A 19,071-nucleotide genomic window follows, 5' to 3' on the forward strand; every position below is an offset into this window, starting at 1 on the left:
TAAAATCTATGAAAGACAATGACATTTGATATTTTTACACATTGCCTAAAGTGTGAAATTCATTGTTTCTAAATGGATATTTAAAATCATGAGTACTCAAAAGGTAGTGTGAAAAGATATAAGGCTCGTCTTGTCATCAATGAGGTTTTACACAGTAAGATGATATAATTGTAAATGTTTATCTCTTTGGTTTATTTGAAAGACTCTTCAGGAATATATTGAAATAGTACTGAATTTTAATTAATAAATGATATTTTTACATTTCATCATGTGATCATCTCGTTCGGTTTGAGATGAATTTGGTCGATGATTGTATATATCATAAGGTCTGTGGGAGTAAATATTTTTTTGGTTTTCTATGTAATGATAGCCTGCTCGCTTGTGACGATATAGATATGTTTCATGACACCAAGAGATTTCTAGCTAAGAATTTTGAGATGAATGATCTTGGTGATGCATCTTTTGTACTGGGTATCCAGATACATTGGGATCACTCTCGATGTATTCTTGGATTATCACAAAAAAGCTATATCGAGAAAGTTTTAAAGCGATATGGGATGCAAGATTGTAAACAAGTTGATGCCCTAAATTGAGGGAGACAATTTAGTCTCAACCAGTGCCCTAACAATGATTTAAAGAAAAGAAATACAAAAGATTTTCTATGACTTAGCGGTAGAGAATCTAATGTATTGCTAAGGTATATACACGTAAAGCTTTTATATACGTGAATGAGATGTTGGACAAATATTTAAATAATTCAGGAATAGACTATTGGAAAATAGTCAATTATGTATTATGGAATTTACAGAAAATATAAGGAATTATATGCTTTCACATATCAGAGGTCAGATCGGTTTTGAGATCATTTGGTATACTGACTCTGATTTAAGGGATGCCTAGATAGTGTGAAACTATGTTGGACTATTTAAATCTACTGCCAAAAAGTGTCATCTCACAAAAGAGTACTAAAAAGTCAGTTGTTATAGTCTCTTTTGTCATGACAGTAGATTTTATAGTGTGTTATAAGGCATCCAATCAAGTTTCTGATTATTGAAGTAAGAGTTCAGAGTGAATAGTGTTTATAAAGCACATCGGTACAAACTCCATGATTGTGGATCCATTTGCTAAGGGACTGTCACCCAAAAGGTTTTGTGTGCACATTATTTATATGGGTGTTTCGTCAATCAAGAATATTCAGTTTCAGTGGGAGTTTGTGATTTTAAATGCTTTTATAGACATGTTTGGTTATTCGGTTTTTGGTTTATGGATACATAAAAAAAATTTATTTCTGCAGAAATAAAGGTTTTGGTTTATTCACACTCTGACTCTGTTTTGGTTGATCTCACTAAAGTTAAGGGTGGACCAGTTGGAAATAGGCATGTTAAGATCACATAACATGAAATTTCCATGCTACACATCCACATCATAATCCATGTCGTTCAGTTATCTGGCATATGTGACCATTGATGGGTCAAGTTACGATGAATGTGACAAAGGCTTCTTTGATCCTATGTTAGTATGATTGATGGACCGGATTAACAGTAGATACATTTCGGTAATGACAGCAAAGTTGAGCTCATTTGGTTATTTTGCAAAACATAATTATAAAGTTTCACATATAGCCCAGTGGGAGATTGTTGGATCATAAATCCAACGTTGGGCTTATATGTAAATAATTATGTGTTGTGACTGTCAAATAAAGTTAGCCCATAAAAGTGATCTAAATAAGATTTTGGCTTATTTGGGCTTTAATGTATCTAATAGGGTGTGGTCTTTAATGTGTAGATACTAGTGGACTTTTCTATTTGATTGATGGGCTTAAATAGAATCCCAAAATATAAATATAGGGTTATGGTCCCCAGATCACACGACGTTGATGTCATTCTATTCTATTCTCATCGATAGTTAGAGAGCGTGAGAGAACTGAAGAAACTCTCAAGGCAAATCGTGTTGATCTGGAAGGCCAAACCATGCAGATCTACATCGGTATCAATTGTAATGAATTAAGGTACGCTTCCGCTTAAGTTTACAGTATTTAATCTTAATGATTTAGCATGATGATTCTGAGTTTAAGTTTATAGGGATTTTTCCCTAACAGTCCCGTCATTAATTATGTATTAATTATTTCCAATTACTACGTAATATTTTCCCTAACCTTATTGTAATACTCCTTTAAAGCTTTTGATTTACTTACGATTTTTTTGTGAATAAATGACAGTGTCATATATAGTTATGACTTATGCAAGAGACATGGGGAACTGATTATGCAAATGGGGGATTAACCGCCAACATTAATTGATTGGATATGCAAATTTTCAACAATTACTAAAAATGATTTAATTCAAGGGACATAGGAATTCGTTAAGGGCTTATTTTCCCGAATACGTAAAAGGGGAAATACCGAAAGTAAGAATATCTTGGTTTTACAAAAACGTGACATGATACAGCCATACAGGTAGTACTTTGGAAATTAATTAAAAAAAAAAATTTCTGTAATTTGTATTTTGTTTTCTAGTTTTGGTCATGTATATCTATAGTCCTGTACGTAAATTTTTTATTTTTTTTTCGTTCTTGGTCCTTTTTTTTTTTTTTTTTTTTTTTTACCGTTGTCTAGTTTATCGAACCACAGCTGACATGGATATTTGTAGGATTACATATGTCATAGTAGTCATTTTCTAACTAGAAATGATCCTCAAGTCAAAAAAAGGGTCTGATTTTTTTTTTTTTAATCATGCAAATTACATGAATAAAAATGCAAATTCATGGGTAAAAGGACCAAATATGAAAAAAAAATTGCAGTTTAGAAGAATAAAAATGAAAATTCACAACATGACCAGCTGTGCAAATTAAAAGATCAAAATTTTGATTTTTCCTATAGTTTTAGTAGAAACTCAAAATTGATAAAATAAAAATAATAAGGACAATAAATTTTTTATCCACTAAATTTTCCTATTTTGGATTTTGGGTTAGTCTAATAACTTTTTAAAGACTAATTTTGGTGTGCTAACCTTAATGTATTTTTTTTGCTTTCAATTAATATATACTTTTTGGCCAAAGTACTTATATGACATTAAAAAAAATACTGACATTACATCGTCATAAATTCTAACATGTCACATAAAAAATGGATCAAAATATCCGAAATTTGAAAATTAGTGTACAGAAAATCAAAATTTAAAAACTTAATAATAGACAAAAACAAAATTAAACAAGTTAATTAATAGATAAAAATATTATTTTCTTGGCCTAATCGATATATTATATCAAAAGTAAAATCAAATAGTTTATAAGTTAGAGAGAATCAAGTTATGCGTACATTTCAATATATAACTTATTCTTAAATTAATTAATAATATTTTTTTGGAAGAAAATTAATCAAATTTCAAATATATTGTATTAAACCGACTATGTGCCGAAGCTCATATAGTCACATTCAAACGGACCTGCAAGTCTTTGGTCGTCGGTAAAACAAGTTTGTTCATATATAATTTCAAGTGCAACGTGTAACTCAACGTTTAACCCTTCATGTACATGTAGTATTTATTTCGGTTTCCTAATTTAATGTTGGTTTCCTCCAAGTAATATGAGTTTTTGAAAAAAAAAATATTATTTCTTCTACTATGACCAAAATATATAGATATTGTAGCTTCGAATTCTTACTAACACAATTATCTCTATATTTAATGAAAAATAATATTGTTAAAAAAAATGCTACAAGAAGTTTGAAAAAAGCAGGATTCGAAAATATATTTAATCAAGTGATAGCAATCATCACTTAAGAAAATTGAGATGAGACAAGGATCCAATAATAATATAATTAATATATTGATCATGATCTTTCATTATATCAATCTTAAAAACAACCTCCAAACTCTCCCTGTAAAATCACAATAAAATTCAAATCTACATAAGAATACTGAATATGCTTAAAATACCAACACACATATACATAAATTAATTACTCACACGATACAATTTTTTTTCATTATATGAGTCACACACAATTTACACAATACATATGTATTATTCAAACATTCGATAGTTGAGAAATGATCATATAAAATTAATTTGTTGACAGAATAAACATCAACACGGCGGCATATCCGGTGGCGGTGGCAGTAACCGTTCCTCCGGGTGTCTCCCGTTCTTCACGATAAAAACTGTGTTCATTCCCCACACAAGGTGACGCTCAAAATGGCAATGCATAAACCATACCCCTATTTTTAAGAAAAAAGAACAATTAAAGAAATTTAGATCCGAGGCATTGTTTGAGGCATTGTTTTCAAGTAAAACTGTTTCAAAATATTATGTTTAGATCAAAGATAAGTGTAAGGACCCGATGTTAGTTTTCTAATTAATTTGGCAAGATTTTTAAAATAATTAAGCGAAATAATTTATTTGTATTAAAAATATATATTAATAAATATCGATTTATAGACGATATTAAAATGTATTATTAAATCAGAACACGGCCCTTTCAATAAGTTAATGTCTATCACCTGGATTATCTGCCTTGAATCGGACAGCAGCCCATCCATTCCTCGGGACACCGATGGTGTTACGCAGAGGAGGGTCGACGAGATTATATCCCGACGGGTCGCGGCGCTCGTCGAAATTCCCGAACCCGTGTCCCACGACGTAGAAACTGAATCCATGTAAATGCATGGGATGATCTATTCCCGCAACAAGATTGGTGCCTTGTAAAACCAGCTCCACCGATGAGTTATACTTGACGAATTTCGCCTCCGTCCCTCTTCTGGCGATCTCCAGCTCCAGGGGAAGAAAATCCGCGGTGTAGTTGAACACCAAGGGCGGATAACTCGGGAAACGGTTGCCGAACACGCCGCGATTAATGCCGTGGTAGTAGGCCTCCAGGATGTCGAACGTAGGGTTCACGAAGCTAATGTTGCTCATGCTGGCGCCGAGACGGGTCCCGTTCGGGCCTGTGCATGTTTGGTTTGGACATGGGAAAGCGTTTACGGAGATTGTTGATATGAAGCGTTTGGATATGTTGCGAGGGACTAAGCAAGGATGGGATTTGGAGTCCAGGCTTCTGAGGCTGTATGTGAAGTTTACAGCTGCTGCAGTGTCGTTGTAGTAGGGAAGGTAGGGCAAACTAGGCTTCGTGGAAGGACCGCGATGCCCTTGATATCTTATGATTCCTGCATTAGTTGTGGAGTCAAATTATGGGCAAATTTGGTAACTGATTTTACAAATATCTGTTTCCTGCTATGTGCAACAGTAGTAAGAATTAATTGCATTTTACTTTAAACCCCAGCAACAGAAATTACTTTCAAAACCCTAGCTTTCTATTTATAAAACACACCTTTATCTTTAAGAGTATGTCTTTGAAACAGTCTAACCGATACTTATTTGTGAGACGAGTCAACCTTGTCTCAATTAAAATATTAGCATGTTCCATCTCAAAATTTTTTTTTTTTTAGAAAAATGAAATTTTTAAAGATATGTATACAAGCTTCACACTCAAAACATTTTAATACTTAACCGTCATGCTCTCACCCATTTTTGGATCCACCCGTTGAGTTTTTTTTTTTTTTTTTTCTTCACTTTCTCAAATTCGTATACTAGATATCTAAGCATTATATTTTCAAAGAATTACGTTTTGCTGCGGATCATGTATATGTGTAATTGCAATTTAATTAGCCTTTACCTGTAGTCGTCGTGTTATCAAAACTAATCCCACGGCCATTCACATACGCTCTGGCCGCCATGTAGTAGCGGCCGTGTTGTCGTTGATTGGCGTGTAGAAGGCAGTCCATGGTCTGGCCGGGGGTGATCGCGATAAAATTTCTGGTCAGTGGCTTTGTGTAGCTTGCATCCGTTGCAACAACTGTTAGCTTGTGTTTAGCCACCCCAAAGAAGAGGATTTCATTCATGTCCGCATTGATTATACGAAGGAGATATGTGTTGCCATATGTCACCTTCACCTTAAATGTACCTACCGATAGAAATATTCCAAATTTACAAAGTTTGTTCAGAAATATGATCACAATTATGTATATGTTAGTGACAATTCAACAAGAATTAAAACATGAGAGAGAAGAAGTCCATTATTAGGTGCATATATTGCATCAAAGATGTAACCTAGCTATTTTTAAGGGTCTCTCAGCGAATAAGCTGGCTTGCAGTGGCCTTTTAATTTTATTATCACACTCTTTTGCATCTTGCCAAATACATATCGGGGTGATTGATCATCTCTCTCGTTGGCCGATTATGATATATATATATATATATATATATATAATATATATATATATATATATATATATTAAAAAATATTAATTGATTACAACAATTGGATGAGACGTGGGGGATTTTTTGGCTTTTAGGTGGGTTTAAATCTACGCCTCTTCATCAAAAGGGAAACGTTTATGTCACTTCATCCAAGTGATGCTAGCTAGCATAACATCCTTAAAAGTTATATATATTCATGTACATGGAAAATATCACTCTCCATGTTTTTACAACATTATATATACATATATATATATATAATTATGTTAATTTGTATATATATGTAAGTATGCATTTGTTGACTGCTCCTTGCTAATACATACCACAATTCCCTCGTGTTGGAATACAAAATGTACGTCTTTTTTATTTAAAACAGAATTATAAGAAGAAGAAGAAGACGAAAACTAAAAATATAAAAATTAATTATAGTAACTTGGAACTTACCAGGTTTTGAGCATGGATAAAAATCCCCAGGTTGACCATTTATGGTATATGCATCAGAATCCCTCGGTTGCCCTCCACTAGCAACAAATTCCTTATATACTTGCATTATATCCTTTTTCCACCACTCCCCTACACTCAGAAAACACGGCATATTTAGACAACATCAATGATATTATATATATCCGTTGTATGTTCTTAATCGATGAAAAAATAAATAAAAAAAAAAAATCAAACTTTATATATATATTTGATCCGTATGTACACCTAGTATGATCGGAATCTCTGCATCGGGTCGAGGGAACGGGTAGGATGTTCCCTGTTTTGGGTAGATGATAATCGCGCCATGCACCGTAGCACGAGACCAATCGCTATGCGCATGCCACCATAACGTCCCTTCTTCTTTGGAAAATATAACCCTTTGGCTGAATTTGTTTCCAGGTTGGATTGGACATTGTGTGACATACTCAGGGCCATCTGACCAAGGATTTCTCGGCTGTTTCACCCCATGCCTGAAAATTTTCAAGCCCTTTTTATAGATTACATGTCTCCAGTTTCGGACAAATTAATTTTAGATATTAGAGTACACATAATCATAAATTAATGAATTTTTGGAGAAAAAAAATTAATTATCGACCTGCATGGGTTATATATAATATAATAATACTAGAAATGTTCTCACCAGTGGATGGTGATGTTGTATTTTCCTCTGTTATAAACATCCACAATTACAGTGTCACCTTTGTGAACTTTCAGTGTTGGCCCCGGAAACTGCCCATTCACCGTCAAAATCTTCTTCTCCTTGCATAATCTCCTATATGACGCTTCCTTCACCTAAAAATACAGACAACTAATATATATTAATTATATCATGTATACAACGCAATATATATCGTATTCGAACACGAACTCGATCAGGACTCACATTGAAACGATATCGATGAACGAAGGTCCCCGAACAGAGGGAGGAAACGAACAAAATTGTGAAAATGAGAACATGAAAGCGTTTAAAAAGACTGATCATTTTTATGGATCGGAGATGTTAGAACATTAAATAATTTGTTTATAAAGATGATCAGGTGCTATAATATGTTGTTCTCCAGCACTTTATTTATAGAGTTGTGTTGAGGAAATACAAAGAGGTGGTTCAATTTGCTGATTAATGCTATGCATCAGATATAGTAAGGAATGATATTTTGGCAAGTTCGCATGCATGTATAGAAACGGAAACATAGACTTTGATGTCCTTGGTATTATCTTCTTAGTAACCCATATTAGTTGGGGAGTATAATCACCATTTGCACATTAATCATTTGAAATCATTTCATGGGAAATTACATTCTTGTCATATAATTTATATGTTTTTTTCATTTTTTTTGTCATGTTATCAGTCCATTCCGCAGCCTTCATGAATATAAAGTCTATTAGCCTACACTTTTTTTCCCGATTTTATGAGTCGATTTTCACAAGAGTGCTGACGTCCTAGCTAGCATCTCGACATCTTTATTTTCAACTGACATATAATCCATGTTCCGGGATCACATATTTTACTTTAATAATTTAGTTATATATTTTCATAATATAAAAGATTACATATCGTAATCAGATAACATATTTTGCTTTAATTTAGTTTCTTTTCAATAAATATAATAGATTACATATACATATGACATATATATAATCAAATCACATATTTTACTTTAGTTTGTCTTTCATGTGTTTTGATTTCATTAAAAGTACTCTTGATTTTTGGGAATAATGTGAAATGTACAACCAATGTATCGTTAATGATATTTACAACAATTATTATATCGTGAGATTTTGACATTATATAATGAAATTTTGTATTTAATGTATTATGAAATTTAATAAATAAAATTTTTGTATATGACCTAATGGGTAGATTTCAACCTAGCATATGGGTAATACCCCAATGATAGATTTAATGTCTCATGATTTGCCACGTCAACAATATATAATTAATTACGTCTATGTATAAAAATACGAATCATTTCATGCATGATTTGGGTATTACTCATATGCTAGGATCTCATCTACCGACGTAATGATTGTTAACCGTGGTTGCTACGGGAAAGGGTTATGAGTATCCATCTGCCCTGTTTTTGAGTGTTCAAGAAGTCACGAGTAATGGACATCAGGACATTACAGGAAAGGGTGTTAAGGGGACTGTCTCCATTAAACAGTAAAAGTAGCCCAAAATTAACTCTTAATTAAATGCATTCCAGATGTAATATGAAATTCGAGAAAATATATTTATCGAAATCGTAGAAATGAAATTTTAAATTTAAAGAAAGATAAATTACCAATTTGAGATTAAAAAAATTTGAGGGAACGTAATTTGTAAATCTAGACATGATTAACAAGATAATAAACCAAATATGATCGCTAATTAAGTTGTTGCTTGCAATCAAAGCATAGATATTTTATTCGTCGACAAGTTATAACTTATATATTAGTGGTTTTTCTTTTCTTTTCTTGGTAAAAATTAGTTTTCATGTATTTATCTTGATAGAAATTAGGAATCAGAACCAGCCCACATAATAATAATATTATTATTTTTTAATATTATTATTATTATTATTATTATAGCAAATCAGTATGATAAAACGTTAACATTGGTATATCATATAACATAATCGTAAAATTAGTCAAATTATATGTTACAATATGTATAATCATTTAACATAATCGTGAAAATCAGTTGATTCTTATATTACAATATGTATAATCATATAACATAATAATGAAATCAGTTGATTCTTATATTAAAATGTGTATAATCATATAATATAATCATGAAATTAGTTGATTGATATGTTACAACACTACAAGAATATAAGGATTCAACATCACTTGATAGACAACAGTTTTCAAAAAACCATTGTCTTTTTACCTTTAACAACGGTTTTATTGAAAACCGTTGACTATGAGCGGGTATTTTGAATCTATGACAACGGTTTTTAAAAACCGTTGTCTTTTATTATTAATTTTTTTAAAAAATTGATTTTTCTAAAAATACATGTACATATATATACACTCACGTTACCCAAAAAATAAGAAAAAAAAAAACCCAAACCCAAATCAAATCCTTTCCTGTTCCCTTCACTTTCGTTATTTTTTTTGCGCCAAATCAAGGTCCACTTCCGCCTGAAATCTGAAATCGTTTTAGGGTTTTGTTGCTCGCACCCTAAGCTTCATTTCAAGCCTTCAGTCGACACTTTTGAGCAAGAAATAGAGTTTACGAAGTGTGTTCGCGAGTTGTTTTGCACGATTTCTTCCAATCACAATTTTCTTCAATTTCTGACCGATTTCTTGTTAGTAGTATCTAATTGGATTAGTTTTTATTGACAGTTATTGTAATTGGATAAGTTTTATCGGTAGATTAGTTGGTTAGATTGGATTAGCAGTTACTTCTCTTGTTATAAATGAGGTTGCGCTCAAGATGTAATTAATGGTTCGATAATAAACTTCACAATATATTTTTTTGTTCTTTATACTCTTTTCCTTATTTATGGCTGTTCAATATAAATTTGTGTGTCAGTTTAACATGCTATCAGAGCATTTATTCCGCACTTAAAGGCATACAAATATTTTTTTTCCGAATTTTTCATGGCGGCAAACAACACTTCGTATGGATTCAATGATTCATTATACCTGCATCCTTCTGATTCTCCTGGAGTTTCCATTGTTCGTGATCCTCTTGTTGGTGCAAAAAATTATGGAGTATGGAGTCGAGCAATGATTCTCGCTCTCACTGCCAAGAATAAAATCGGATTTATCGATGGTACTTGTATCAAGCCATCCGATCGGTCTTCCAATCTACACCAATGGGAACGGTGCAATGCCATTGTCCTCTCTTGGATAATGAGCTCAGTCTCTAAGGAGAGATATTTGGCGGGATTGTCTATTGTACAAATGCATCTAAGGTTTGGGCAAATTTAAAGGAATGATTTGACAAAATTTGTGGTTTTCGGATCTACGTTATTCATCGAGAAATTGTGTGCCTCACACAAGGGTCATCTACAGTTTCTGTATATTTTTCCAAACTCAAACAATTATGGGATGAATATGCATCTTTGGTCACACTTCCATCTTGTGCATGTGCTACTGCTAGGGCATATGTAGATCATGAACAAAATCAATGTCTCATTCAATTTCTTATGGGCTTAAACGAAAGCTACGAAAGTGTTCGCATCCAAATTCTTATGATGAGCACTCTGCCTTCCGTTAATCAAGCTTTCTCGATTATTAGTCAAGAAGAATCTCATCGAATGGCATTATCAAACCAACCCATTGTTGATGTGCCCACTACTGCATTTTTTTCATCCTCCATCAAAAAACAAAATGCTCCCAAATGCGAGAATTGCAATTTTTCGGGACATACAAAAGAGAGTTGCTATCGATTGATAGGCTATCCACTTGGCCATAAACTTTAGAAAAAGTTTCCCCAAGAGAAATTTTCTAAGGCCAATTTAAAGCGTCCTCAAATTTTTGCTCACAATAGCCATCAAGAAGCTCACTCATCTTCTATGGAATCTACACAACCTTTGGTTGCTGCTCCAACTTTTACTCCTACACAATATGAGCAGATTCTTCGCCTCCTTGAACACACATCAAATCCTACAAAACCAACAGCAAATTTGGCAGGTACGGTTCATAGTTTTATGTCCATTTCAGATCAAAATACTTGGATCTTGGATAGTGGAGCCAATGCTCATATTACAGGTGCTTCTAAATGTTTGCAAGACATTCAACCAGGTGACTCTTCCCTTGGATCTGTGAGATTGCTAAATGGTAATTCCACTCCTATTCTTTCCACTAGTTCAGTTCATATTCCTTCCTTTTGCACATTACAGAATGTCTTACACGTTCCAGATTTTAATTTTAACTTATTATCCATATCAAAGTTCACTAAAGATCATCATTGTTTTGTCATTTTCTATCCCGATTTCTGATTATTCCAGGCCCTTTCGACTGGGAGGATCATGAGGATTGGTAAACTTAAAAATGGACTTAACTATGTAGCTCATTCCAATTCTACTTCTGCTGGTGCTCTTGACGTTTCTTCGAATTTATCACCTTGAAATAGGATTATTTCTTCCTCAAGACAGTCAGCCCATTGTAATAGTTTTACTTGTAATAATGTTGATATAAATAAATGGCATCAACATTTTGGGAATGTTTCTATTTCTCGTTTACAACATTTTCCATTTATCACACAAAAAACACTCACCTCTCACTGTCATATTTGTCCACTTTCGAAACAAACCCGCACTCCATTTCCTGTCAAAGATCAAACTCAGTCGCCCCACCCATTTTCTCTTCTTCATACGGATATTTGGGGACCATACCGCACTCCTACTCACAATGGGGATAAATATTTTCTAACTATAGTAGATGATTTTTCGCGATGTACTTGGGTATTTCTCATGAAATTTAAGTCTGATTTGTTAACAATTCTCAAGCAATTCTTTCCTTTTGTTCTGAATCATTTCAAGACACAAATCCAAACTATTCGAACAGATAATGCATCAGAATTTTTTTAAATCATGAATGTGCTGCCTATTTTAACACATTAGGCATCGCTCACCAAAGTTCTTGCCCATATACCCCTCAACAAAATGGTTTGGTAGAACGCTAACATCGCCATATCCTCAATGTGGCTCGAGCCACTAAATTTCAAGCTTCACTTCCTAATATTTATTGGGGTGAATGTGTTCTGCATGCTGCTTATATCATCAATAGTACACCCACTCCCTTGCTTTCATTCAAAACACCACATGACGCCCTTTTCAATAAATCTCCATCTTTTGATCATTTGAGAGTGTTTGGATGCTTGTGTTATGCATCAAATCTCAAACCTTTAAACAAATTTGATGTAAGGGCCAGACCTTGTGTCTTTTTTGGCATGGCTATCCATTACGTCAAAAAGGTTACAAATTATTAGATCTGCATACCCACCAGTTTTTCACATCTCGAGATGTCATCTTCCACGAAGACATATTTCCCTTATCAGGCCGATCATCTAATTCCAGCACTTTCAACAAATTCTTGAATCCTCATTTTTTCAATACTTCAAGTGATATATTGGCATTATCACCACCTTCTCACTCCACACATGCTACTCCGAAATCTTCCTCATCACTTCATCCAGTCACTAGGCAGACCATTCGCACTATCAAGCCTCCCATTTAGACAAGGGATTATCTTTGCTCCACTAATTCTGCTTCTCAGCCTGCTTCCACACCTTACAACATAGCAAATTACCTTAGCTATAAACATCTTTCTCCTTCTTATCAATCTTTTTTGACTTCTATATCCCAATTTCCAGAACCTAAGTCCTATAAAGTGGCATCCACAGATCCTAAATGGCAAGAAGCCATGACTTCTGAAATTGCTCCTTTAGAAGCAAACAAAACCTGAGTCATTGTTCCCTTACCACCAGGAAAAAAGGCGATTGGTTGTCGTTAGGTTTATAAGATAAAGTATCATCCTGATGGTCGTATTGATCGTTTCAAATCTAGACTCATTGCAAAGGGATATACTCAGCAATATGGTATTGATTATCAAGATACATTCTCACCCGTTGCCAAAATAGCTACTGTTCGTTGTTTGTTAGCATTGGCTGCGGCAAAAAATTGGTCTCTTCACCAAATAGATGTCACAAATGCCTTCTTACAAGGTGATTTAGATGAAGACATTTATATGTCGATTCCTAAAGGCTTTGATAATCAAAAGAGCAATATGGTTTGTAAATTACTTAAGTCTCTATATGGTCTAAAACAAGCCTCAAGACAATGGAATGTCAAATTCTGTCATGTGCTTCTTCAAGCTGGTTTTCTTCAATCTCAGAATGATTATTCTTTTTTTACCAAGAAAGAGGGACTTCGAATCACCATTCTTGTGGTTTATGTTGATGACATTGTTATCACAGGCAATGACAGTACATCTATTGATGAGTTGAAACGCCATCTGCATGCTCATCTTAACATCAAAGACCTCGGTTCACTGAAATATTTCTTGGGTATTGAAGTGGCCCGTTCCAAACATGGGATTTGTCTCAATCAGAGAAAATACATTTTGGAACTCCTATCTGATGCAGACATGGCTGGTTGTAAGCCTTTTGAGACACCAATGGAACAACACTTGAAGTTAACTGATGTTACATATGATGCTATCACTAGTCATGTAACTGATTCTTCTGCCTCCGACTTGTCACTTCCGGATCCATCATGTTACCAAAGACTAGTAGGTCGCCTTATCTATCTCACAATAACTCGACCTGACATGAGTTTTTCTATTCAACATCTTAGCCAGTTCATGCACTCGCCGAAGAATTCCCACATGAATGCTGTTATGCGAGTTCTTGGTTACCTCAAACAATCTCCTGGCTTGGGCATTTTTCTGCCAGCACACAATGATTTGCAATTACGTGCTTATTGTGACTCCGATTGGGCTTCATGTCCTATGAGTAGGAAATCTGTTACAGGTTATCTTGTGCAATTAGGATCATCCTCCATATCTTGGAAAACCAAAAAACAAAACACGATTTCCCACTCATCCGCCGAGGCAGAGTATCGATCGATGGCTTCAGCTGCTTGTGAGGTTGCTTGGTTGCATGGTTTACTGGCAGATATGGGTTTGATTATTAAAACACCAACCCCCCTTTATTGCGACAACCAAGCTAACATCCATATTGCTAATAACCCCATGTACCATGAGAGGACAAAACATATTGAACTTGGCTGCCACTTAATTCGAGAAAGAATTCAGCAGCAGGTCATCACCACTTCTCATTTTTCAACACATCATCAGCCCGCAGACATCTTTACTAAAGCACTTGGTACAGACAAGCATAAATATTTTTTGTCCAAGCTTGGCGTTCTCAACGTTTTGCAAGCTTTAGGGGGGATGTTAGCAGTATCTAATTGGATTAGTTTTTATTGACAGTTATTGTAATTGGATAAGTTTTATCAGTAGTTAGTTGGTTAGATTGGATTAGCAGTTACTTCTCTTGTTATAAATGAGGTTGCACTCAAGATGTAATTAATGGTTCTGTAATAAACTTCACAATATATTTTTCTGTTCTTTATACTCTTTTCCTTATTCATGGCTGTTCAATATAAATTTGTGTGCCAGTTTAACATTTCCAGCCACTTTTATGATATTTTGGCAGTTTATAGGTTGGATTCGAAGCTTGGAACTATCCTAATCCAAGCCCAGATTTCGCAGCTCTTTTCACTTTTCCAGCGAGTTTCCGACGGAGTAGCACGTTGTTTGGATTTTAGCTAAGTTTGGCTTTGAGTTGGACAAATTTTATGCTTATTTTCAGATTTTAACTCGATATTTAAGTTTGCTGTTGTGAGGTTGAGTGGGCTGCTGGGAGATGAAAAAGTATCCCCTCAATTTATTTCAATTTTAATTCCAATTATGGCATTATTGTTTATATATAAATCCATTATTCTTGTATGTGTCGAATTATTTAAGTATGATATTGATAGGAATTATTGTTGTTCGATATTGTTAGTATATTTTTCTGCATAAATTTCTACAAAGTTTCTAATTCGGAGTCGGGATTTGGTATGGATCACGCAAGTTTGGTGTAAGGGAAGCTTGTGGGTTCGCGGGCTGCTCATCGAAAGCTTGGTAGGAACCATAGCTCACAAGTACAGTGTAAATGTTGCTGATATTTTTTTTCCAAAATTTGTTTCATTGTTTGGTTTTATTGCTGAATCGGATTATTTAATCTTGTTGATTTTGATTTATTCTGCTCGTGTCCTTTTTGATTTGGCAGAAAATTGGATTCAATGAGAAGCCATTTGTGATTGATTGGAAGTTGCTTTTGGATCGCATTTGAGATTGTTGTTTTGGTTAAAAAATAATTATAATTTTCTTGGAGTAAAGGTGAGTGTTTTTTTTTTTTGGTTGAGACTAATGTTCTGGTTTGTGAGCAGTGAGAAACAGGTTTCTTGGTTAATTTGAAGAAGAAACTTTTTCCAAGAAATTGCTTCCTCTAGGTTAGTATGTTGGCACATTGTTGACATATATTTTACAGATGTTGTTTGTTTCGATGTAGGAGCTCGTTAAAGTTATTTATTTATGACTCTTTCTTCGCATTTTATTGATGTTCAGTTCGGTTGAAACAATGTTCAAAGAAAAACTCTTTTCTTTATGATTTTTTTTTTGAAGAGCCTTTTTTTTTTTGTGCAGCTACCATTGGCGTGGAATTTCATCCTCTAGATTTCCATACTGACTGCGGGAAAATCATATTTTACTGCTGAGATACAGCCGGACAGGATAAATTTGGTGGCATTAGGGATGGATACTGGTAAGTGAATTTTGTTTTTTGATCTTATGAACTGTTACTGTAGTTGTTATAATTCTTGTGGTTTTGCTGCTTAGTTTTTTTTATTAGTTTTGGGAAGGAAAATTGCAGTGGATTCATTAATGTTATGGTAAAGCTTCAAATTTTTTATGCCTACTCCTTTAAGGATAAACAATCGCTCTAGGTGATCAGAAGCAGGGTCAGAGACAAGCCTTCCTGCGAGAGAGAATGATTGGAACAGATTGAGGAGAAAGTTTGCGATATGAATCTTATGTATGAAAGGCAACACGATTTCAACGAATCGCACCTCAATTCGATAACAAAAGAATTCAAAGATTTTTGTCCCGATTTTGAAACAAGTAACAGATTTGGATCTCCACCTCTAGTTGAACCTGTAACTAGCAACAGAGAATCACAATAGAAAACAATCAATAATTCAATTAGACCTTCAAAGGAACCTGTCTTTGACAACTCAATTGAAAATTGACTGACAAATGCCACAAAGCTATGAACTTTGATAAGTTTGATTTTGGGTAAAGCAAAAGCTTTGATAAAATTCTAGAGAGAATTTTGTATTGAATAATCAATAATCTAAAAATCTTAATTGTTTTTCAAAAATAATGAATGTTGTAGTATTTATATTACAACCCAAAATATTGAAAGATAACACAAAATAAAACAAAAAGATATCAAAGATATCTCTTAAAGTTTCCTAATAGGAATAAAAAACTTAAAAATAGCATAAAATATCAAAATAAGCATAATATCTCGCACACACACAAACACCTTTGGTGTGTGTAAAATATGTCGGGGCGGGCGGCTAGGGCTTGGCGCGGGCGTGCCGCAGTTGCGCAGGACACAGCGCAGGCGCGCGAGAAGGCAGCGCGGGCGCGCCGAGAGTTCGCAAAAAATTCGTCAATTTGATATCCGGACGCGCGGGCGCGCAATCAGAAAGCACGGGCGCGCCGTTGGTTCGCTAATCGAAGGTGCGGGCGCGCGGATTCTAGGCGCGGGCGCGCCGCATCTTCGAGCTTGGTCTTCAATTTCTTCACTTTCTTGACCTCCTTTGACCTCAATAAGATTAGAACATCCTCCAAACTGAATATCAAGAAATCCAACGTCCTCGTATGACTTCAATATAAAGGACTGAAGTTCTTCCTTAAACTTCTGAGCTCGGCTTCTCGTAACTGGTCCTTGTGGTATCTCCAACGGATCCTTAGCCACTTGATCAGCATGCGGACCATCCATGATCGCATCATCCTCCCCTTCTTGAAAAGGATTTATCCTCAAATCTTGATCATCACCTACATCAAACGAAGATAAATCAGAAACATTAAAAGTAGCACTGACATTATACTCACCTGGAAAATCTAATTTGTAAGCATTGTCATTGATCTTTTCCACAACTTGAAAAGGTCCATCGCCTCTTGGTAACAACTTAGAACGTCGCTTCTCTGGAAAACGCTCCTTTCGCAAATACAACCAAACCCAATCACCGGGTTCAAATACAACCTTCTTTTTACCTTTGTTTGCTTGCTTTGTGTATTGCAAGTTCTTTTTATTCGATGTTTGCTTTCACCTTTTCATGCAAATTTCTCACAAACTCAGCCTTTTTTCTTTCCATCCAAATTAACCCTTTCACTCATAGGCAAAGACATTAAATCCAACGGGGTTAAAGGATTAAAATCATACATAATTTCAAATGGTGAAAAATTTGTAGTAGAATGCACACCACGATTATATGCAAACTCAACAAATGACAAACATTCTTCCCAACTTTTCAAATTCTTCTTAATTATAGTACGCAACAAAGTTCCTAACGTCCTATTAACAACCTCAGTTTGACCATCCGTTTGAGGATGACATGTAGTTGAAAACAGTAAGTTAGTACCAAGCTTGCACCATAATGTTTTCCAAAAGTAGCTCAAGAAACGAGTATCTCTATCAGACACAATACTCCTAGGCATGCCATGCAACCTAACAATTTCATTGAAAAACAAGTCCGCGATATGAGATGCATCATCAGATTTATGACACGCAATAAAATGAGTCATCTTAGAAAATCAATCAACCACAACAAAAATTGAATCCCTCCCCTTCTTAGACCTCGGTAGTCCTAAAACAAAATTCATAGAAATATCTACCCACGGTTCACTAGGAACAAAAAGTGGAGTATACAAACCATGTGGTTGTTGTCTAGATTTTGCTTTCCTACAAGTCACACATCTTTTGCAAATTTTCTCAACATCATGCTTCATATGTGGCCAATAAAAATGTTCATGCAAAGTTTTATAAGTTTTAGCCACACCAAAATGTCCCATTAAACCACCCCCATGTGATTCCCTAACAAGTAATTCACAAATAGACGGCTTAGGAACACACAACTTATCCTCCTTAAACAAATACCCATCATGCATGAAGAATTTTTCTTTTGGACCATGCAAACATGACGCATATATTTTACCAAAATCGAGATCACTAGTATATAACTCCTTCACATACTCAAACCCTAAGAATTTAGAATCTAGAGTAGATAAAAGCACATATCTTCGTGATAGAGCATCTGCTACCACATTTTCCTTCCCTTGCTTGTACTTGATAATATAGGAAAAAGTCTCTACAAACGCCACCCACTTAGCATGTCTCTTGTTCAGCTTTTGTTGTCCTTTGAGATGCTTCAAAGACTCATGATCCGTATGAATCACAAATTCTTTTGGCCTCAAATAATGCTGCCACGTTTCAAACACACAAACCAAGGCATAGAACTCCTTGTCGTATGTAGGATAATTCAACGCTGCTCCATTTAGCTTCTCACTAAAGTATGAAATTGGTCTTCCACCTTGCATCAAGACTCCGCCAATGCCTACACCTGACACATCACATTCAATTTCAAAAGTATTAGAAAAATCGGGTAATACAAGTAAAGGAGCATTAATTAACTTTTGCTTAATAATATCAAAAGACTTCTCTTGCTCCTCGCCCCAATGGAATGGAACGTTCTTCTTGATCACCGCAGTCATAGGAGCCGC

The 19,071-nt window shown here is 34.7% G+C and overlaps 1 protein-coding gene across 1 annotated transcript; it reads right to left on the bottom strand.

The window, feature by feature from the left end:
• Positions 1–3,879: 3,879 nt before the first annotated feature.
• LOC140885516 (laccase-15-like) lies at positions 3,880–7,779 on the bottom strand. The gene is made up of 7 exons (XM_073292498.1): positions 7,622–7,779; positions 7,379–7,530; positions 6,964–7,208; positions 6,700–6,828; positions 5,672–5,959; positions 4,500–5,162; positions 3,880–4,217 (listed from the first exon to the last, which is right to left on the bottom strand). Exons 1-7 carry the CDS (start codon positions 7,718–7,720, stop codon positions 4,087–4,089), a joined length of 1,707 nt encoding a protein of 568 aa, XP_073148599.1. The 5' UTR covers positions 7,721–7,779; the 3' UTR covers positions 3,880–4,086.
• Between the last annotated feature and the right edge of the window lie 11,292 nt (positions 7,780–19,071).

The sequence above is a fragment of the Henckelia pumila genome, chromosome 2 (genome assembly GCF_033568475.1).
Source record: "Henckelia pumila isolate YLH828 chromosome 2, ASM3356847v2, whole genome shotgun sequence".
NCBI classification, from domain to species: domain Eukaryota; kingdom Viridiplantae; phylum Streptophyta; class Magnoliopsida; order Lamiales; family Gesneriaceae; genus Henckelia; species Henckelia pumila.